Below are 24,161 nucleotides of genomic sequence, written 5' to 3'. Positions count from 1 at the left end.
ATGCTGGCACAAGTTGGAGTGCTTAGGCTCGATGGTGCATATCTTCCTAGTTTGAGGAGAAGAGGCGTGGTGCGAAGAGATATTTTTTGAATACTTGTGACATTTTTTTGTTGCTAGCTGGATGATATTCTAGAGTTTCAATATGATTTTCATAGTATGTATGAATGTTTTAATTAAATATTAGCTTTTTAAAAGAAATGTATGCCATGGAGTGCATGCATAAACCTTCATAATGATATTTTTGAATACTTGTGAAATTGTTTTAGTTACTATCTAGATGATATTCTAAAGTTTCAGTATGATTTTTAGAATGATTTTCATAGTATGTATGAAGTTTTTAAGTTAAATATTATCTTTTCGAAAGAAATGTATGCTATGGAGTGCATGCAGAAACTGTTATTCATTGTTTCAGTTTAGTGTGTGAGTAATGAGCCAAGAATATCAATTATGGGTGTGTGAGTTCACACTGGCTCTATAGGCCCAATGAGAGGGTAAGGAAAGCTAGACTCAAGGGATTGTATGGGTTCTAGGCTATGCTGATGGATCTAGTCTAAGTAGAAATTGGATACAGCCCACCCACTGGAGAGTGGGTAATAGGGTGGACCCAAATAATCAGGTGCTTTCCAAATGAAACCAAAAATCTATTTGAAAAACTTAGAAAAATGGGAGAATCGAGAAATAGACTCTACGAAACGATGGAGTTGGTCCAAGGCTGTCTACTTTCATGATCGAGGAGTAAGATATTGGTGTGTGTTATGTGATGTACATAGCCATCAATTGGGCCTCTCTTACTTATGAGAATCATGAAGGGACATATGCAGGAGGAATGTCACTACCATACATTGGGAAGACATAGCCAGACACTAGGCCATTATGTATAATGCCCCCAAGTGGGACTCTCTACTTGATACATGTAGACATCATTAAAATACTTTGGGAAGATATATTTTATTATATATAGGGGATGGTCTCTCACCATGGCAATAGTTACCTTTTTTAAGTTCACATATAGATGGATTTTTCCATTCTTCTTTGGTACTATGACCATTGATGACACCCAATTGGTATGTTCAATCTTATATATGAAACCTATAGAGATAAGTATGTTGACTTCTTTCTTAATTATTATGGAACAAGTTTCATTATAAGTGTATGGCCTCTGTTTAATCGACCTTACACAATCCACAAGTGGAATAATATGGTGGCAGACTTCTAGAGGGACTCCCTTCATATCCAAATAACTCCAAGTGAACACATTTTTATATTCCTTGAGTAACTTTGTTAATTTGGTTTCCTCCTTATGGGTCAATTCTATAGAGATCTAAACCTTTTTAGGCTCTTTCCCATGTTGTGTTGGGTTTTAATATGTTTTTAGCATCCTCAAGTACATCATGCCACACTTGGTGCTTTTGGTCTATCTCTTTTCAATCTTGGTGCACACATCTTTCTGTTTTCGATCTTGTAGTTCCTAAAATGTGATGGGACTTGCCTAAATTCCTCTTCTTGGTCACTATCCTTGGAACTAACCTTTTCTTCTTTGATGTATAGTTTTGTTTCATCTTTTCTCCATCTAGACTTGGACGACTTTTTGGAGTCAACTGAGACAGGTTCTATGGGATTCTCGTCTCCTAAGGTTTTAGCATTCTCAAGATCTATTTTCAAGGCATTAGAGATTAGCTTATTCATGAGATCCTTCTAACTAGAATAAACTCCTTGGAAGCTCTCAAAGCATCAATGTATTACTAATAGTGTTCCTTCTCCTTGAGACGATGTGGGTCCCTTGTTCTAATTTGGATTAGCTTTTCTTCAGAAGAGCTTCTCTTCTTTCAAGGAATTCTCTGAGAAGTGGTTGGTGTTCTACTGACACCTCCTCATCCTTAGTATCATTGTCTTCTAGTCTTGAGGTATAGTTGGGCTCAAAGCTTGCACCAAAGCCTCTGAGTGGTATGACTACATCCTCCTTGGAAGTCCTCCTTGGAAGACATTTCTTCATCCCTTGGATCCGTTTTGCTCCTTGGTTTTTTGGTGATGTAATCCCTTTAGATTCTAAGAATATGAAAGATATGGTTTTGATAGGAATGATGTAACTTATATATTTTTCATAGAATTGGGTTCTTGTGGTTCTTGGACACGTGTCCATTGTAGCCAGCATATATATCTAGATTTCCTCTTTTTGGATTTTTCTACTCTTTCTCTTCACTGATCACTTTTCTAATGTAAAAAACTAATCCAATCAATGAAATTAGTGAAAGTTAAGAGTTTTAAAATGGTTTTTTAGATTTTATTTAATGTCTAAGCTAACTAAAATAGATGCTAACACACTGATCTACTCATATACAACCAAAAACTCATTGGAAGTGTAAATATTAGCATCTTAAGTCTATGTAAAAAATACAAAAGAGAGAAAAACTTTCACTAAATGCTTCCTAATGCTTAATATAACGTAAATGATGCATTCTAAGCCTAGAGATTAACCTATATAGATGCTAAATAAATCATTTAAATATATCTAAACACAACAAAAATAATAATTTAAGCCAAAAATTAAACTAAAACACATTCCTTTCAAAACAAAAACAAGAAAAAAAAAGCAACCAAAATCACCACAAATCTCCATCATCAAACCAACTTTTTTTGTAGGAACCCACTACTAGAGAGTATGGGCAATGGATAATGGGCTATATAATCATATTCGTAAGTGATTATCTTAGTAAGCTACAACTGTCGCATGGATCTTTCCAATGGTTGAGCTCATAACCCTCAAGGTCTCTAAGCTCCACACCTCCTTAGGTAGCAGTTTCCATCATCGTCTCTTGTTGCGAGTGTTATCACACTGGATTACGGGTCCTCGTCTCTCCTCTCACCTCACAACACTCATACAAGCTCACTAGCATGCATTATAGAGAAAAAATAAAGAAGATTAGCACGAGTAAGGCTCTATTGCATAATTGCATAATGAGAGCATATATTGTATTATGAGAGAAAATGACTTATATACAAGGCCAAGTGTTCACACACTTATGGCCTTAAGTGAAAATGACTTATATACAAGGGCATAAATGTTCACACACACTTATGAGAGAGTATATTGCATTATGAGAGGAAATGACTTATATATAAGGCCATAAACGTTCACACACTTAAACTGTGAAGACCGAGATCAGGTGCACATAGTTTAAGTGCATTTACACACACTTCCAATCGGGGGCACACAATTCACGTGTTTTTATACACACCTCAACTATGACCGGTCATGTGTACACAGTTGAAGTGTTCATACACATTGTAACTATGACCGATCGTGCACACACAATTTAAGTATTCACAAACATAGTTTTAGTGTGTTCACATCCACTTTAATTATGACCAATCAAGTGCCCACCAAGGCTCATAAGTGGCCTATTGCCTATACAATGCTTAATGCATACATGAAGTACATTCACAAGGAATCCATTCGAGCTTATTGCCACACGCTCTTTTGGAGCGAAATTACCATACAATGCTTAATGCATACATGAAGTACATTCACAAGGAATCCTTTCGAGCTTATTGCCACATGCTCTTTTGGAGCGAAATTACCATAAGTGTTTTGTTGGACCATTTCATCCAAGTTGTAGATTTACACACTATTCCTTCACAGATTGATTATACATGCTTTCGGTGTCTCTACCCTTTCTATTTGATGTAGAATTATAATGGTATTTACGCCAAAATAGGTTAACATGGACATTGTGATATGAGTCCTCGAGTGAGGTAGTCTACTTTGAATGTAGTTTTCTCTATTAGATTATTGAGTAGACATAGGGGTCTCACAGTTGGTACCAAAGAAAGCTAGGTTGAGATTTGAGAATACAATCTTAGGATATGATTTCATCGCATGATTCATGACCTGAAATTGAAACTTATGGTATTTTACTGGGATTCTCTTTCAGATGGAGCAAGAAATAACAAGGGCTTACCTATGAGAATTTCAAGGGATTTTGATCAAGGGTGACATGATCACCTACTGCCATTCATAAAAAGTTGCCTTGGTGGGACATTTTTTAGCATATCATTTTTTGACCATGGTGGATCAGAGACATAGGTGGTTTTTGGGATAATGAATCTTGGCAGTCTACAAAACCTTTGCTTTTAGCACTATAACAAAAAAAATGTTTCACTGCCTTATTATTATCAGCTTAGTTTTGCTTTATGCTAGCACATGTGCATATGCCAAATAACCAAAAATATGCATGTGTTCAACCTTAGATTTTTTTTATTGAACCAAGTCATAAGTAGTGAAAGTCTTCAAAGCTTTAAGGGGCACCTATTCAGCACATAGATAGCACAAAGGACTCCTTGTGTGGAAGTTGTTGACCTTTAACCATGCATCTAACCATCTCCATAAGAGTCATGTTTCATCTCTCAACAACACCATTTGGATATGGTGTATAACAAGTTGTACACTAATGCTTAATGCCTTTGTGTGCCAAAAAATCTTTGAGTGCATTAAATGTATATTTTTTCCCTCCTCTGTGTGAACGAAGAGTTTGAAATTTTAAGCTAGTTTCATTTTCAACCATAGCAACAAAGTATTGAAAATGAGAAAATACCTCTAATTTTTATTTCATAGGGTAAGACCAACCATACTTGTTGTAATCATCAATGAATGTATCAAAGTATAAGTTTTCTCCCAAAGAAGTAGTCCTCATTAGACCACACATATCACTGTGTGTATGAGCTATAATTTGTGATCAGCTCTATCTGCTACATCCTTTGGGAAAGTTTGGTGAGGAGAAAGTTTGCCAAGGATGCATCCTTCACAAACATATCCTGGTGGTGGATCAAGTTAACGAAGATCCTTTAACATCCTATGTTTCTGCAAAAGCATTAACCACCAATAGAAATGTGGCCAAACCTAGCATTCCACAACTGGGGATCTTTCATTGTAATAGAAGTGTCCTCCAGACAAGCAACATCATAGTTGTCATACTTGTCCAGTTTGTACAACTCATTGGTGGTTAAAGGTCTAGTTAGAATAATCTGTTTGTCATGTTCTATGTCTCACCGATAATATATTATTATCTGAAAATTCAACATTAAGACCCCCCTTGCTAGAGTGGGTAGAAAAAGTAGATTCTTGTGAATTTTCGGAACAAAAAGTACATTTTAAAGACAAAGATCCTCACCACTTGCAGTAGCAACAACTATCTCAGTGTGACTATCTCCATATGTTTGACCAAACTTCTTGAAGAAGTTATGTTCTTAGAAGCACCACTATTAAGAAACCAATGGTCAGAGATAGTTGCATTGATAATCACATCTTGTTCAGGATTATAACTATAAATAACCACATTAGTGAAAAGTCTTTATGGATAATAGCATTAATAGAGTCCTCTTTCTTTGCACTTTGATTGTTAGAAGTAGAACTACTACCTTTGTTGAATTGTGTTTTCTTCTTTTCCTATTTTGAAAGTTTGAAGAAATTTTCAAGTACTGGCCAAGCTTCTTCATACTGGCAACTTACCTTTGTTGGCTTTTTGGAATCACAATAAGCTCTTTTTTTATTAATGGCCCACACAAGAAAGGTGTGGATCCATTAATACAATCATTATTGTGATTGCCTATATAAAGCATTATACAAGGTGAAAGTATGATCATAATACAATCATTGTTTTGATGTTGTGCAATCTCTCTCTGTTATTGGTTAAAGCATTATACATGGTGGAAGTATGATCATAATACAATCATTATTGTGTTGTTGTGTATTGTTGTGCAATCTACCTCTAATGTTGGCTATCAAGGTAAATAGTAATGCTCCTTGCAAGTAAGGTAGCACAACCTAGTGGGGACTAGTAAGGTAGCACAACCTAGTGGGGACTATCATTTTTCAAGAAATCACCCATCTTTTGTAGAAATATTAATCAAGTAACTTCATCACATACACTTGTAACAACTATATAAATGCGAGAATACAACACTTTAATAACGTACTGAACTTTTATAAACGGCCATGTTGTTCTTGACTCTAAAATGAGAAGTAAAGTGACCCCATGCACTTGGTGTTTTTAAGGCATACAAACAAATTTAAGTAAGTACACTCAAATTAAATGAAAATTGAAACTAAAAACCCACCCAAACCATATAGGCACTTCCATGTTAGTCAATAGACACTCTAATTATGTTTCTTTGCCTAGTAAAAGCATGGTGTAATTAAATATTTTTTAATATAACCTCATGTGTCTATATGTGTGATGTGCATGTGCATGTGTGCATGTGTGTATGTACATGCATGTGCATGTGTGCATGCATGTGTATGTGTGTGTGTGTGCAATGTGCATGCATGTGAATGTGTGTATGTGTGCGCACATGTGTGTGTGTGTGTGTGTGTGTGTGTGTGTGTGTGTGTGTGTGTGAGAGAGAGAGAGAGAGAGAGAGAGAGTAATATTAACATCTACAAAAGGTATTAGATTAATGTCCAAAGAAATTCAATATTGATAATCCTTTGATAGTCAACAAAGATTGTGCATTTAAAGGGTCATACTTACATGTGTACACAAAAGGCTTATTTTATGATGATGATTGTATTCTTAAACTTAAGATTTTTAGCTTTTAAATAATTTATGAGTCACATAGAAGTTTTGTTACTTGGTAAATCAATGTACAAGATTGATTGACTTCCTTTTTCAAGGAAATCTTGTATTATGTAAAATCTTTGATGAATGAACAATGTTGTGTGTGCTCTCAATTTGAGTCACTTTTGGCCACAAGTACATCAAAGTCACTTACAATCCATTCTGCAGTTTGTGCTTGTTCACTTATGTAGATTTCTGTGCCCACATCTATAGAGGGCCATTTTCTAGGAGCAGGTGGTGTGTTTGGATCCTGAAAAATAAACAAAACACACAATTAGATGTGTAGGAACATGAACATGAACATGGAAAGAAGGTGGACTATTATTCTAGCATATCTTTAATCTATTTTAAGGGCTTTAAGAAGAAAGCTTGACCTAACTTGGATGCCAACACATACATGTATAGCACACCCATCTTCATGCAAGGAAATATGCACAACTTAAAATGGAAAAAAATGCATGGACAAGGCTTAAAAGACATAAAGAGTACAACTATGCAATTTTGATTTATATGTACCTTAATTGAAAGCTTACATTAAAAGTGCATGCTAAATAAAGCAAAGTTACATTAAAAGTGCATGCTAAATAAAGCAAAGTTACACTTATCTATTTGTTTGTATTTGAGTGTAATTATGTGGGTTGTAACATTTTCCAAGTGGAAAAAGGTTTAAAAAAGATAATCATGCCAATTGATAGAGTTTGCATAATATGAGAAAAAGGAATAATGAGATGAAATATATTCACCATGTTTTTTAAAATATTAGATTGAAGGTATGAACTATACAATGTAATTAAAAAAAATTATTGAAGTCTTAAGAGAATAACAACTTAATGTTGGAAAGGTAGGTTAAGGTGAGTAGTGGAATCTTGAATAGTTCAATATTATACATGTGCATTGAACCTTAAGTAAAAAATCTCATTCACATTGCTGAAAGATGAACGTGGATGCATACACACATACACACATATACATGTTCAAGATTCTTACTTGAACATGATATAAAAAGAATGAAATCTTGAATAGTTCAATATTGTACATATGTATTAAACCATGCATATGCACAGACATGTATATATGTGTTCAATATTCTTGCTATGGGAGACAAAAAGAACAAAATCTCATTCACATCGGTTATGCATAGACATGCATATACATGTTCAATATTACTGTGCACGCATGCGCGTGCACACACACACACACACGCCACATAAATTGTATGAAAGCTTATCTATGGTAGTTATAAGTGTCCACAACATATATAATGTGTTTCTAGAATTGGCAATAAATCTCCTTATTTAGAAAATAATTAGGATGCATTAACATAAGGTAACATGTTGAATCACTCAAAAAAAGAAAGTAAAAGAAAAGCTTTTATTTTTAAAAAAGGTTATTTTTGTACACATATACAACTCCAAAAAAAATGTGAAACAAGTTTAAATTATGTTTGTGTGTGCACGCGCGCGCGCATGTGTGTGTGTGTGTGTGTGTGTGTGTGTGTGTGTAAGGGGGAGAGAGAGAGAGAGAGAGAGAGAGAGAAAGTACCTGATAGAAGTAAAGGCGTTGAGACAAGCCACCAACATCAAGGGTCCATGTGGTGGGATCGCCTACCCAACCTTGTCCTTTGGTCGATGGGTAGCCATGTATAGCCCACTCAGAGTGCGGCAAGAGTTGCATGAGCTCTTGTGGTTGTGGGTTACTATAGGGGTCACACACACGAAAAGGTTTCTCCACAAATTGCGCATTGGGAGGAGCACAATAGAGGTGATATGCCTCATAAGGGAAGTGAGCTGTGTCATTACGATATATGCGATGTCCAGATGTAGCATCCACGTGGTAGGGTGGACAAAGGGAAAGATCTGTGGGTTTACACCAATTATCTATAGCTGGGTTAATAATCATCTCACTATATCGTGTGACATCAGTTGTGGTGTTCCCATCACACTGTGTTCCATCATTCTTCCAACACCCACCTATATCCAAGAGATAGAATTGGCTTGCTGAACCACCACCTTTCAGCACATTCAAAGTTAATGTCACTTTAAAGTTCGGAGACTCTGGCACCTATATCACAACACAACACTCAATATTGCGATCAAAATATATTAAGCATATCTCAAGGTGCTTCAACCAAGATGGTTTATTTACATTTTACATGTTTGAATGCAAAGTTCTTAACATACTAGCATTAAAAAAGAAACTAACATCAAATCTAGTTGTAATCAAATGATGTAATCCTCTACATGTTTTCTGAACAAGTCTTAGAAACCAAGCTTGCTTTGAATAAGTTTTAAAACTAAGCTTGAATTGAAAAAGTTATGGAAGGCTAAGAAAACAATTAAGATTGTAGTTTCTAGACACTAGGCTTGTTTTTTAGAAGATTCTAGAAAGTTCAAGGTAGTGCTTCTATTCAAAAAGAAATTAAAAAGTTTAAAAAATCAAGGAAATTTAAAAAAGGGCAAGAAATTAAGCAAAAGTTCTAGACGAGCATACCTTGACCATCATGCCACGAGTTTCCCAAGGGTAGCCTCCTGACAATCCTTGAGTAGCATCCGCCCTCAAGTAGAGCATAAGCCATGGATAATTATGATTAACTCGGAGGACATGATGAAAAAGCCAACTCCCACTCTCAGGATCCTTAGCCCAATCCACCGAGAAGTAAGATTTGTTGGGCCCAATGGTTTGTTGAAGTGGGCTATACTCCTTCAAGTCATAGGTGCCATAGAAGCTTCCAGAGAGGGCGGCCACGCTTGCATTGCAAGTCCGACCACTCGTGTTCACACACGAGGGAGTGTACATGGTAGACCAGTTGTGGTAGATCATGGGGTGGTTCATGCATCCTGGCCCAAAGCATGGAAAGGAGCCTTTTGCTTTCAGACTCGACACTCGTTGTTGAGGTTGTTGGTGCCGTGTGAACGGCCGCGAGGGCTTGGGAGGTGGGGCGGTGGACGGGCAGAGGCCGGAGTTGAGGTCAAAGTTGCCATTTTTGAGCATGATCATCCAAAAGTCCCAAGGGCCAGCCTCTGATTTGACTTCACAAAGGGAGGCCAAATAAAGTTCTTTTTGAATTGCATAATCATCAGGGTCGGCAAAGTCTATGAAGGCCCCTTGTGGGAAAGACTGTCCGGACTTTAACTCATTGTCTGCCACCTTCACGAGATACTCGGCTTGGCACGGGTCTGCAGTAAAAGCCCATAATTCTTTTATTGAAATTAGAAAAAACCCACAAATAAGGAAACAAAAAAAAAACAAAGCAAAAAGAAATTAAACCAAAAAAACGGTTGATTAAAGAGAGGATTAGTGAATAATTATGGTTACCTTCTGCTTGTTGGGCTGTTGATTAAAGAGAGAGTGAATAATTATGGTTACCTGCTGCTTGTTGGGCTGTTAAGTAAAGAGAGGATTAGTGAATAATTATGGTTACCTGCTTCTTGTTGGGCTGTTGGGCACTGCATGTCTGTGCAGTCTGCTTGTCTTGGGCTTGGCATGCCAGGGCCTTCATTTCCCACCCTGTTGCAGAAGTTCCATGACTCCAACCCTACCCTCACCCTTTCATCCCTCATCCCACCATCCCCCAATACACTAACCTCATCTGTTAATTGCCCCTTAACCCCCCCTTTACCCTTAATTTCATTCCTGCAGGCCCCATCTTTGCCCCCAATTAGTGAGATCACCTCCCCTCTGCAGCCTCCCAAGACTAACAGAAGCAAAATCAAGGTGCCAAACAGCAAATTCGCCATCATCCTGGCTTAAAAATGGAATGCAGGATGCATAAACCCCCAAGATCAAAAACCCATTAAGCAAAAAAAGAAGGGTTTAAAGACCCAATAATTAGAGAGGATCAGAGGCCAGAAAGCGCCATGAATTAGACACCATGAAAGACACTTAAGGAGGATTAAGGACCCATTAGAGGAGCAAGCAAGGTTTCTCCAAAAAGGCTAGAAGAAAGGGATTCAGAGCCCCGTTTCAGAGCTTTTAGGGTAAAAAGAACCAAAAAAAAACCCTAATGCATTTCGATTAGAAAGCTTTACTGGGCATACCATGGATCTGCAAGTGACTGTGCTTTGCTCTCCATGGCCACACACAAGGAGAAATTGCAAAGAAACCTATGATACTTTACAATTTTGTAGAAAAGCAGTCAAGCCAGAGCATGCTAAGCCATCTATATGGATGAATTGGGCCATAATTTTTGCACAAATTATGGTGCACAGAAAACACAATCTAATGAACATTAAGCTCTAATTAAGGATATATCAGAGCTCTAAAAGAAAACCAAGAAGAGTAATGCTTGCAAGATTACCTAGAGCTTAAAAAGAAATGAAGTGTATTATAAGGCACTCTCTCCTTGAAAGATAGATACTCACCTATATATAAGTAGGGTGGGTGCTGGCTAGTATTATACAGCACGTTATGCCAAGTGATACAAGTGGTAGACATTTAAGGTGATGTGAGCGCAAAGGATGAGGTGCAATTTTACAAGCAAAGGTAAAGGTTTGATACAAGACAAGAAAACACACACACACACACAAGAGGTTTGAAAAAAGTTTGAGAAAAGTAGACAACCTACAAAGCCTGTCTAGAGCAACCACCACCACCATCCCCCACACCACCACCAACAACAATACAAGAGTACAAAACCAAGAGAGCGAGAGGGCGAAAAAATAGTATAACTCCCCCTACAGAAGAGGCTCTTGTTGGGGAAGGTAGAGGTTACAAGAGCACTAACTTGAAATCTGTGAGATTTGCAAAGGAATTTGAGGTTCTTCACAATATTTTCTGTTTTTTTTTTACATAGAGAATCCCAGTTTTTGTGCTTGGTTCATTCATCATTTGAAATATTGTACTTTTTTGGTTCATCTCTCTCTCTCTCTCTCTCTCTCTCTCTCACACACACACACACACACACACACACAAACACATTTTTAACCATAAAGATTACATCTCTCTCTCTCTCTCTCTCTCTCTCTCTCTCTCTCACTCACACACACACACACACACACACACACATTTTTAACCATAAAGATTACATCAATCTCTCTCTCTCTCTCTCTCTCTCTCTCTCTCTCTCACACACACACACACATGCGCACACAAACACATTTTTTACCATAAAGATTACATCAATAACTCTCTCTCTCTCTCTCTCTCTCTCTCTCTCTCTCTCTCAAACACACACACTTCACACAAAATTATATTTTGAATTATATTAGAATTTTTTAAAAGTGTAGTTTTGTTCAAGCAAAGCTTATTTGAATTCAATTTGAACTATACTTGATAACTTTTAAAAAGACGTAGTTTTTTTCAAACAAAGCTTATTTAAAATCACTTTGGTTACAAATTTATATTTTATTTCTAAGAAATTAATGTATCTCGAAACTTGGGTGAAAAAAAAACTTTCCCATAATGTACATGCATGGCTGTGTCAAAGCAGCATGGTGGCTTTGAAGGGTCCAAAGTTCTAAACATATGGAGGAGTGCATTTGTGCACCAAATTATTCCCACATTTAAATTTTCAATGAAAGAAAACATTGAATGTAAAAAAACATTGAATGGGTTGATATCTTCTCATCGGGTAAATAAAAATATTTTGACTGTTGTTCATGCTCAAAATAGATACAATTCCCAAAAAGATCTTGGGTTTTAAACTAGTGAAGGTGGATTCTGCCATTGTTAAACAACTAAACCAACTAGTGAAGGTGATCCTGCCATTATTAACAACTAAACCACTATTGCTTGCTTAGGATGACAACTGAAAGATTTACAAATCTCAACGAAAATAAATGATGGGTCTTTATAGCACTTACTATAGTGGTATCAAACCCTTATGGTTTGTTCTTTTTGGATAGCTTTATTCCATACTAGAAGGTCCCTCCTTTTTTCCATGCATGTTTCCTAAAGCATAAGGTGTTCACAAGTTTACATTGTATGGGATACACTTGTGGTTTCCTTAAATCTATTAATGTGTATCAAAGGCATAATTTGATTGCCAATTTAACATAGAGTATATCATATCACATATGCATATGTACACATGGCAATCACATATGCACATGCACACATACACATGTCAATCAATATATATGTGGAACTATTATGTTTATAAGTAGTTAATATATTAGCACATCAATGTACACCTAGAAGGTCCCTCCTTTTTTCCATGCTTGTTCTTAAAGTAGAAGATGTTCACAAGTTTGCATTGTAGTGGATACACTTGTGTTTTCCCAAAATCTATTCATGTGTGTCAAAGGCATAATTTGATTGCCAAATTTAACATAGAGTATATCAAATCACATATGCACATGCACACATTCACACACATACACATGGCAATCGATATATTTGTTGAACTATTATGTTTATAAGTAGTTAATATGTTAGGACATCAATGAACACCTTAAGACTCCTACTTAAAAAAATTTAAAATATATACATAAGAACTTAATTATGCACATATAAACTTTTGAATTGAATAATATACATGTTGATTTGATTCCATATAGCATTTTTTATTACCAAGAAAAAGCTAAATTACACTTCATCTTCATATTGTCTTACTATGTAGACTTTCAATGTTGAGAACTATAGAGTTCTAGATTTAAGACTAACATAAAGTCTGATCACAATGCCTTCACTAGTTTAATAGACACTATAAACCTAAGTTTTTAAATTGCAATAATGTCCCCACATCTTCTTAGCAATAGACTAACATAAAGTCCTATCACTATGCCTTCACTACTTCAATAGACACTCTAAACCTAAATTTTTAAATTGCAATAATGTCCTCACATCTTCTTTACAAAAGTTGCATCTTCAGCCACCATGATAGTATCCCTCTTGGCATGGATTGTATTGGAATGGGGATTTTGCATTATGTGATTGAAGGGAGGCATGTAGTTCCCCCACATTTGTTGCTTAAGGAAGGGAGGCATGTAGTATCCCTCTTGGCATGGATTGTATTGGAATGGGGATTTTGCATTATGTGATTGAAGGGAGGCATGTAGTTCCCCCACATTTGTTGCTTAAGGAAAGGCAAGGGTTCTCCCAAATATTGTATGCTTTGGTATGTTTTACTTCCCTCAAAGGTTAATGGAGGATAATAATAATAAGAAGGTAAAAAGGAGAAGAAATTTTGACGTAAGAAACAAGGATGTCATGAGAAGAGGGGTTGATGATGGAGACAATCAAGGAATGATTGAGAAGGATCAAGGAGAAAATGTGGATCTAGATGCTTTGATTGGGAGCTATAAAATAATGTATTTCTTTGTAAAATGGGCAATACGATAGCTCTCATTGATCTTTTATTTACCATTGTGCCGATTATGATTAATTTTCTAATCAAGCATGAAGTGAACGCTTAACTTTGACTTTGATTTAAAACTTTGACTTTGATTTACCATTGTGCTGATTATGATAAGTTTTCATTGTTAATTTTCTAATGGACCATGGAGTCATGACTTTAATCCTTCCTAGCTCCTAGAGTATTTAGGTGGTATGAGGGCCATTAAGGCTAGATTAGCTAAGTAAGGCTGTTAAGCCTTTAAGGCTAGATAAGCTAATTAACTTTAACTTTAATCTTTCCCAGCTCCTAGAATATTTAGGTGGTATGAGGGCCATTAAGGCTAGATAAGCTAATTAAGGCCATGAAGCCATTAAGGCTAGATAAGCTAATTAAGGCCATTTAGTAGAGAAGCTAATTAAGGGCCATGAAGGCTAGATAAGGATAAGCTAATTCACAGGATTATGGTTAGATTATTTGATGATCACGAAGCGTAGATTATCAGATTATTAGATGAGAAGCAAGCCAGCGGTGGAGGAGCTAAGGACGGCGACAATTTCAACGTAGCAGCACGGCGGTCGCCGACAGAAGGCTTTTGGAAGACATGCCGGAAGCGACCAACAACGGTAGCTTTTTACCCCATCGGTCATCGATATCGTACTCGCCTGTGCATTCAACTCGGCACTGATGTGGCTCCTCTTCACTGCCGCTACACAGGAGAGAGTACCAGCAGCGACGGCTGCAGGAATGCATCATACCTGACTTGTCACTTGTTTTGAGATAAGCCTCTCTTTTGACCTTAGGGTTTCTTGGTCTTGAAAAAATTTAAGAGGAGGTTCGTTTGTTCAATATTGGGATTTGGAGTGAGCCCAATTCTTTTGTGGGTGTGGGTGTGGGTGTGGGTGTGTTGTGTGTGTGTGCGTTGTGCGCGTGTGAGTATTCTCTTTTTTCTTTTTTCTTTTGTGGGGTTGTGTGTGTATTGTACGTGCATGTGTATGTATATGAGTGTTCTCTTTTTCCTTTTGTGGGTGCATGTGTGTGTGTGTTGTGCACGCGTGTGTATATCAGTGTGCATGTGCATGTGTGTGGGTGTGTGTGTGTGTGTGTGTATGAGTGTGCTTGTGCGTGTGCGTGTACTTGTTGTGTGTTCTGAACTTGCACACTCTAGCATCCCGAGCTGATATAAACATAACATTTTTAAAGTCCATTTACATACCTGTTTTAGAGGTAGCCATTCATATGCAAAAGGAAAAAGAAAACATCCACATACAAACTGTAAAAAGGGCAAGTGGTCTTGTAGAAATATGAGCTTTTAGATCCTCCTTCACATCATAGCCACACTCGGCATTGCATGCTCATAGAGAAATTTGATGACAATGGTTTTCAAACCAAGTATGTCAAGCTAAACTCATGGGACCTATTACATATAATGGAACCATGCCCCATTGAGGGAAAAGTAGCATATGCGCGGAAAGAAAGAGATGATCAAGAACTTTCTATTATTGCACTTGGGTTGAGTGATGCATTTATTCACCATATTACTTTAAAGATTATCCCAGAGGCTTGGAAATCACTTGAAATATTACTTGGGGCTAAGGCCAAGCACTCCAAGATAATTTTAAAATATAAAGGTTTGGGCCAAAAATGGACTTTGAGGAGTCAAATGGTGGGCACATAGGGAAATTGAAGAACATAATGCAATAGCTAGTCTTGGAGCACTAGTGGATCTTGATGACATGATTGACATCTCGTCAAAGAGTATGCCCGAATTATATGATGTACATCTCGTCAAAGAGTATGCCCGAATTATATGATGTACTTCTTTCAACCCTAAATATCCCACCTTTGAAGGAAGTGAAAGTGTCTTAATGGAGGAGGATAATGGAGGAGGATAAAGGACTCAATGGAGAAATATCTTTATCATTAAATGAGCAAGCATTCTTGAACAAAGGTAAACAACCAAAGGAGCAAAGAAAAGAGGGAACTATTGGCCTCTATCATTGGTGTAACATTACCTATAGCCACCACATGTTGGAGTGGGTTCAATACTAACAAGGGTTTAGATGGTCCCTATGACTCCAAGGTAAACCACCTTGACCAAGTTTTATGTCTACGATGTAAGATCTAGGAGATAGTGGAGTTTAGGGATACACTCCCATAGGGGAGTTGTTGAAATATTGAGTCTATATTATATGAATGAGGGGATGCATGTTGTTTTCGCACATGGATTTTGACTACGAGAGCACAAGGGTTCTCTTAAATGCATGATTTTGCATGGTTTTTTTTTTCTCAAAGGTTGATTAAGAATAGTGATTGTGAGAAGGTGAAAGGGAATAAGGATAAAAGTGGTGATATAAGGGTGATGATTTCATGGGCACATGGGTTTCGATGAAGAGAATCAGGGGGTTATTGAGAGAATCAAGACGATAATTATGGATCTAGATGATGTACTTGCTTGCTCATTTTGAGGGAGATTGGCTATACAATAAGAAGATAAATCAAGGGGTTATTGAGAGAATCAAGAAGATAATTAAGGATCTAGATGTTCCTATTTAAATTTATAAAATGTTGTACTTACTTGCTTGTTTTAAGGGAGATTGGCTATATAATGTACTTTTTATCTTTGATTTATCGTTTTAAGGGAGATGGCTATATAATATAGTTTTGATCTTTGATTTATCGTTTTAAGGGAGATGACTATATAATATAGTTTTGATCTTTGAACACTACTTACAACTATTGTTTTTCCTAATCAACCATAAAGACATTTACAGGAGCCTCAAGAGCATCTAAGTAAGCTTAGCGAGATTCTTAAGACCACAACCAGGAGGATCAAGACCTTCTTAGAGCAAGCTAGGACAAAACTAGCGATACAAGTGGGATGCCCAAGACCATCTTAGAGCAAGCTAGGACACAAGCGGGATGCTCAAGACAATAAATGGAAGCTTCAAGTGGAAGCCTCAACAAGCCACGGAGCTAGTGTGATTCTCAAGTTCATGTCAATAAGCTAGGGTGCAATAGATGATACTTACAATACATCAAGATTCACACTAATCGATGTAGATTTATACTATTCTAATAGATATGTAATCTTTGTCCAACTTCTTTGCAAGAAAGTAACAAGATTAAAAAGATTTTGATCAAGAATCACTTACTATTGTTGTTTTGCATCAAGATTTGAATTCATCTCAATAAACTTTGCTTAATTTATAGACTTCTCTATTATGCATTGTAAACCTACAACAACAGAACAGTACTCTACACTATAATCTTCAATTCTACACTGATCTTGAAATAGATCTTCACTGTTCTTCAACTCTGCACTTGAATCTTTAACTCTGCACTTAAAACTGCATAGCAAACTATACTCTGTAGCTGTATTCTACGCACTTTCTTGAAACCGCAACAAGATTCTGCACACTTTCTTAAAATTGCACCAAGTTTTTGCACACTTTCTTGAAATTACTACACCAAGATTCTGCACATCAACCTTCTTCTTGCATTACTCCTTCAAAGAACTCAAAGATTTGGTAAACTAGGGTTTTAATCTTGAAAAAATAAGGGCTCTAAGGATTTATCTTTGAAAAAGTATGCTCCCTAAGTAAGATAATACAAGAAATCACCTAAAACTAGCTAATAAATTTTTGTAAACCCTAATTTCAAAAATCAAGAAAATTTTCAAGAAATCAAGATCAAGAAGATCAAGAAATTTAAGAAATCAAGTAGTAAAGTGGATTAAGGTTTTTTTTAATGATTAATATAAATTCAAAAATTATTAATAAAATTTTCATTGCTAATCTTCTCAAATTAAGAAATTAGCAAATCTAAAAACTATGTAAAAATCAAATCCAAAAATGATTAAGACTCAAATCACTCTCTAATCATCACAACACCAAGATCAAAAACCAAGAGATAATCCATAAAGTGGTTGAAACTCCTAAATTTTATAAGAAAATACAAGAAAACATAAAATTTAGGGTTTTAAAATTTTAAGATTTTACTAATCCACGATTAGGAAAACCTAAACTAGGATCAAAGATCAAGATCTAATACCAATGAAAGAAGGGAGGAAAGAGAGAGGACTCGTTTAACGTGGAGTCTGGAACACGGGACATCATTTACATGGAGTCCAATACATGGAGTCGGGAACACAGGACATTGTTTACATGGAGTGAAGGTCACCATGGAAGCTTGGGCATGAGCTCCAAGAAGACAGATTTCTATGTAATAAAAAGGGTAAAAAGGTTACAATATCCATGAGCCTTATGCCTAATATAGCCCAAGCTCCCCAAAAGTACACATGTAAAATACCCTAATATGATCTGACTCTAATTACTTGCGTATATAAGCAACACGTGCTTCATTACGTACCTGGTACAACGACGCAAGTGCATATCCCAAGCATGTTTAGCAGTCTAGTAGTATGATCAAATGTGAGGAATGATACTCCTCTTAACTGGATGCATGTGCCTCCGTATCACGTCCATCCCACTTTGTTTGTTCCTGCGAGGTATGCTATGTTGTGGTAATACACCATGTGAAACTTACTCCATGTCTGCAGATGTGCCTTATGCATCATGTTCATCAGAGAAACCAGGACGTTTCTCAGTATACCAACCACAACATTCCATAGCCCTTTGGCTACCAATTGCCGCATCATATAGGACCATAACAGGTAGTTGGTCTATACATCATTGTCTGCCATTTCTAATAATACCCAAGCAAGTAATCACACAACTTGCAAACTACTGAGTGCTCCTTTAATACAACCAAGGTAGCTGCTAATAAGGCTGCTGACAATAAAGACCTGCAAGGTGTATGAAAGAAATGTAGAGTAAAGTGAGTAGAAATTTTACTCGTAAGATGTAGAGATTAATGTCATTGAAGTGTAGCTTGTAGACCATATCCGGTGTGGTGAGTGTCTGTTGATGCTTTCTCGTGTACCTACACACCCGTCAATAGTAGATTTGACAATAGTACTCCAAAATTCGATAAAGAACATTGCAAATTCGGTCCCTGAAGATGTCTATAGAAAATTGAAAACCGCGCAAATAGCCCCCAAAACACGCCCGAAATAAAAATCAAACCGAAAAATTGTAGTACAAAGTATTACAAGCTTAACGGTCCTCTTTTTTCTCCCATATGGGCTCCTTGATCCGATTCAAGAAGACAGTCAACTCGGGGTGAAGGGTAGGCAGCAGCACAAGGGCGAGGTGTATGCTTTGATACCAAATGTTGGAAATAGGGTTGCATGAATGCACACACACACAGTGGAGAAGCTTGAGGGAGCACACAATGAGATAATAGATCATAAATGTGTGTTGTACAAAGATGACAAGTATACCCCAAGATGGGTGTATACTAGCATGGGGGAAAAAAACTCAAAAAAAGTGCCCCAGCTAGTCCTAGTGTATTCACACACATCAATACCAAATATGGCTACAGATACTAGCAAGGTGCTTGCTGAGATTTTAAACTAAATTCCTTGCATCAAAAGGATAATTAGTGTGCTAGAGAAGTTTTCCCTCTATAATCTAGTTTTGTTCTCCATTGTAGCTTTTTAAGCTTCCACTAATGTGATCTAGGTATTTAGCTCTTTAAGGTACTATCTCCATAGCTATATTCTTATGTGTGCATTTGATACATCCTTTGAATTTTTGAGTGACTAAGTACAATCTAATTTTTTTATTGCAATCTTCTTTGAGCGCCTCAACATGGGAAAGTGAGTGAAGCCTACTACAATATCTATGAAGACCAATATGACCATCTCCTAAAAAATATAGAAAATTAGTAACATTATGAAACTTGGGTGTTGAACCCATGAGAGAGTCTGTTGGGTAAATCCTACCATGATCAATGTTGTTCCAATTTCTTACATATAATCTTTCCAAGTCATCATCTTCTACAATCGCATCTCCCCTAATACTCCAAAGTCTTGCATACTAATATGATCAAGATCCACATGCAACCTAAATTTGGAAGGTTTGATTGTATTATCTTATGAAGTCATTTCACACTAATCTTAAATTAAAAGAATATAAAAATGAGGAAGGGGGATCAATCATAGAGGAAAATTAGGTGCAAAATAAGACCTTAGAAGGGTGATAAAGATCTCAAATAGACAAAGCAAGTGTAGACCTTAGAGAGGTTGTGTAGACCAATAAGGGGGGGTTGTGTGAAGCTCAGAAAGGTGTTGCACACGAATGAGAGGTGTTGGAGATCAAAGAAAGGTGTTGAAGAATTTAAAGAGATGCTAGAGAGCTTAAAGAACTCCTTCAAACACGAAACTATAGTAAAGAGTTCAAATAGCATAAAGACATTGGTCTATAGCAACAAAAGTGTGGAGGGATGAAGGGGAGGAGAGGTGGAAGAAGGTTTGGAGGGGTGAAAGATTAGGGAGGAGGAGGGGAAAAGGGGGTGGAGGAAAAGAGAGGAGAAGCCTAGGGGGATATGGCAACAAATTTGAAATTTAAATCAGAGGGGGAAAAATTTATTGTGGTCACTTTTTACTAGATCTTGTATCTTTTTGGCAAACAAAATATGCAAATGAAAAAGATTGGTCAAAGTAACTTTGGTAGTTCTTGTCTTTTGATTAGCTTTCCTAATAAAGCCCCTTATGCGTCACCAAAAAGGAGGTAGAGTAATAGCCAAGGGTGATTTTTAAGTCTTGGCCAAGAAAATGTGAATAGAAGTGTCATGTATATGTTACTTTTGACATTAAGGAGCTAGAGTAGCGGACTATTTTTAAGTCTTGGCCAAGGAAATGTGAATACAACCACCATGTATATAAGTCACTTTTTACATTAAGCAATACATGTATTACCATTTTTAATCAAGTCTTATAAGATGTCTTCTCTCTTGTCTTTTATCGTATTGCTTTTTTTTCTCTCTATGATATCCTCTCTGGCTAGCTTTGGTTCAATGGTAGCTTGTAGATGATGCTAACTTACAAGTAATGGAGTGCCTTGAATCTTGTCTTGTGTTTAGAGACCTTCTCTTTCACTATTTGGGGATTTGGCTATCCGACCTTATGTTGCCTTTATCTCAATAGTAGATCCCATCAAGTAGTCCACATACATAAAAATGGGGTGAATTGCTTGTGGTCGCAAAAAGAGAATCATGCTTGCAAAACTTTTGACAATGCTCAAACTTTTTTGTAGGCAATTAGAGACAAGATTACTGAACACAAGAGAGAAAGAAAAAAAGGAACACGAGAGAGAAAGAGATTACTGAACACGAGAGAGAGAGAGAGAGAAAAAAAAGGAAAAGGTTATATGAAAGACCCAAAGGGCGAATGAGACCAAAATGTGTTTTAATCATGGAAAAGAAAAGAAAATGAAACTACATATTATGTAGTGATTATGTGAAGGGACAAGATAACCATGTGAGTACAAAAGGTAGCCATGTGAGTACAAAAGGTATCCACTTGGCTTATATCAAGGTACCATGTAGTGTATGATCATTATACTGGGGCATCACCTAGGAGAAAGAGAAAGGAGGAGGAAGTGTTTGAGAAAAGTGTTTTTGCAATTGTGCAACAGGACCCTTAATTTTCTTGAAGAGAATAATCAAAAGACTCATAAAAATACATTAAATATTAAAACAACTACTTGAATTAAATTGAAAATTAAAGCATATAACAAAACATAAGACGAGAAAGAAATACATCACCATCAACACAAGGCAACACAAGACTGGGTGCAATCTTCCCCCCCCCAACGTGAGTGGCTTCTTCTCGCGTGGATATTTGTGTTATATTCCAAAGTAGGCTTTCAGCCAAAAATAAAGTACACATCCATATTTGGACTTTGCCATTTAATTAGCCTTTGTCCTCAATTAACCTTTGTCCTCAAACCTTCTAAGGTTTGCATTATTTTTCGAATTCAATAATCTAACTTGTGCACATATGCACATTACAAAATAAATCAACTAGTGCTCGTATGCACACTGTACAATAAATTGACGCGTGCGCACACACACATCACACTGATGTCAAAATAATATCAATCGCCAACATAATACAGCCACAAAATATTGTGAATAAAATAATGAGATCTGTCCACATGCCACGACTCAATCCACCATCCGTGCGACACCTAAATCGGTACCCTTGCACACCTCATCACCTAAACTCATAAACATAAACCATGTCAGTAGTAACAATCAATTGACATTACATCAATCAATCCTAACGTGTTCTTCATGAGAAATAGGCATCATAAAAAATATATAAATTTAAATGACCATGAAAAACAGTCCTCCCTGTTGGGAATCAACTGTCCTCAGTTGCGCAATCAATGAGTGGATGGCTTCATGGTACAAGTGGAGGACAAGATCATCACATCAAACAATTTCTGAAAATAAAACCAAACAAGTGAACGCATGTGAAAAGGATCTAAGTGTCCCATACCACATAGGTACCTTCCACATACAAACACTCATTGGTGAAAGATAGAAGACATAGATACGTCTGGGGTAGGCATGTGAAAAGGATCTAAGTGTCCCATACCACATAGGTACCTTCCACATACAAACACTCGTTGGTGAAAGATAGAAGACATAGATACGTATGGGGTAGGCATGTAAAACCAATCTAATGTCTCATACCATAGATTAATTCCACACGACACTACCTTAAGAATAGAAGTTTGAGACAGAGTAGCTAATTTCCTCTGAAACTTTCATTCCAACATAACTTTTCTCTATCCTTAAAATTAGACTACAAGTCTTATTCCAAAAATGAATTAGGTCGAGATGGAAATTCTTATCAACTTAAGATTGAAAAAATAATGACTTACATTACTGTCAATAACTTGATGAATTTTGGGGATTTATTCTTGATCTTATTCTTGTAATTATCTAACTAAATTCTCGAGATTTGTTTTTGATCTTAATCTTAATCTTGTAATTGATTAACTAAATTCAAAAATTATAGTCTTTGAATAGGTTTATAATTCTTGAATTTGTGAATCTTACTTGTAAACAATGAAATCTAAAGGGGATCTTGATCTTAAGCTTAATCTTAAACTTGAAATCAAAACTTGAAGAAATATAGACATCTTGCGTCTTAGTTGATAGCAAGAACTTGATATACTAGTAATGAATGTTGGCTTAGATTAAAAATACTTGAATGGATGAAAATTGAGAGATTAGTCTTTAATTAATCATAATTATAATTCTTGAATAAATCTTATTCTTAAGGGGTTTAAATCTTGTGGTTGAATATATATTTGACTTAGAGCAATTCTTGGTCTAGAAAGAATCTTGTACGTGGATAGATCTTAAACTAGAACACTTGAAAATTTAAACAAAACTTTACTTGAATTGGTATAAACTTCGTAATTGTGATTGGTATACAACTTAAGCTTGGAGTCACTTGAGAGCTGTTTCTTTACTTTTCTCATCATCACTAAATTCGATGGTGAAGCAATTGATAACTTGAATCAAAGACTGGAGAAACTTGCTTGGTTCTTGAATCTTCAAATTGGTCTTAATCTCCTATGAAATGTCTAACAATCATTTTTACTTGAATTTAGGCAACTAGATCTTGAAGATAACTTTTGCTAATCTGTCTTGATCTTTCTAGTTAGGTCACGGTATCTAAAATTCTTTTCAGGAGCTAAAGTTTTCTAACTAGGTCTAGAAGAAAAGAATATTCAGAAAACAGATACAAAAGCAAACAAGAAATTGTATACAATAAATAATTTTTTTTACACATACCTCTACCTTTGGTTAATGTGTCGAGTGCGTTAACCTCTTCGGTGTCAAGCTGTTCCTGAATAGTACGATGGTGCGGATATTCACCCATTTCTTGACAATTAAAAGAATAGAAAAAATTTAAAACAAGAGAAAAGATAGGATTTCTTATCTCATATGGAACGTCGAACTAGATGTGAATCCTGCCAAGTTAGCTCAATACACAAATGTATAATTTTTCAAGAAATAATCCATGTACTCTTTAAAATTAGAAAACTAGTCGTAGATTAAAGTAACATTTTAATGATATCTTCACTAACAAGCTGTTTATATTATTTGGACTTCATGAGGATTTAGAAAACAACATTATTCACAAGAATTTGACAAAAGTTTCAAAATTTCTCTTGAGGTAAGTTCTAAAAAAAATCTATAGAAGAAATCCAAACTATCTATATGCACATGAGATTCTTTTCCATAAATTATGATGAAAATAGTCAAAAAAATATTTTTCTTTTGTAAAATATTTTACTAATCTCATTTGTAAAGCTTTAAGCTTATTTGAAAGCTTTTAAAGCTTA

General features: G+C 36.2%; 1 protein-coding gene across 1 annotated transcript; it reads right to left on the bottom strand.

The window, feature by feature from the left end:
* Positions 1–6,641: 6,641 nt before the first annotated feature.
* On the bottom strand, positions 6,642–11,034 carry LOC147603511 (uncharacterized). The gene is made up of 4 exons (XM_086796607.1): positions 10,036–11,034; positions 9,105–9,790; positions 8,157–8,675; positions 6,642–6,864 (listed from the first exon to the last, which is right to left on the bottom strand). Exons 1-4 carry the CDS (start codon positions 10,352–10,354, stop codon positions 6,724–6,726), a joined length of 1,665 nt encoding a protein of 554 aa, XP_086652733.1. The 5' UTR covers positions 10,355–11,034; the 3' UTR covers positions 6,642–6,723.
* Positions 11,035–24,161: the final 13,127 nt, after the last annotated feature.

Source organism: Cibotium barometz, chromosome 64 (genome assembly GCF_041138505.1).
Source record: "Cibotium barometz isolate CiBa-2024 chromosome 64, ASM4113850v1, whole genome shotgun sequence".
Lineage (NCBI taxonomy): Eukaryota > Viridiplantae > Streptophyta > Polypodiopsida > Cyatheales > Cibotiaceae > Cibotium > Cibotium barometz.
Note: the sequence above shows the minus strand (reverse complement) of the source record. Positions and strands in the feature narration are given on the sequence as shown.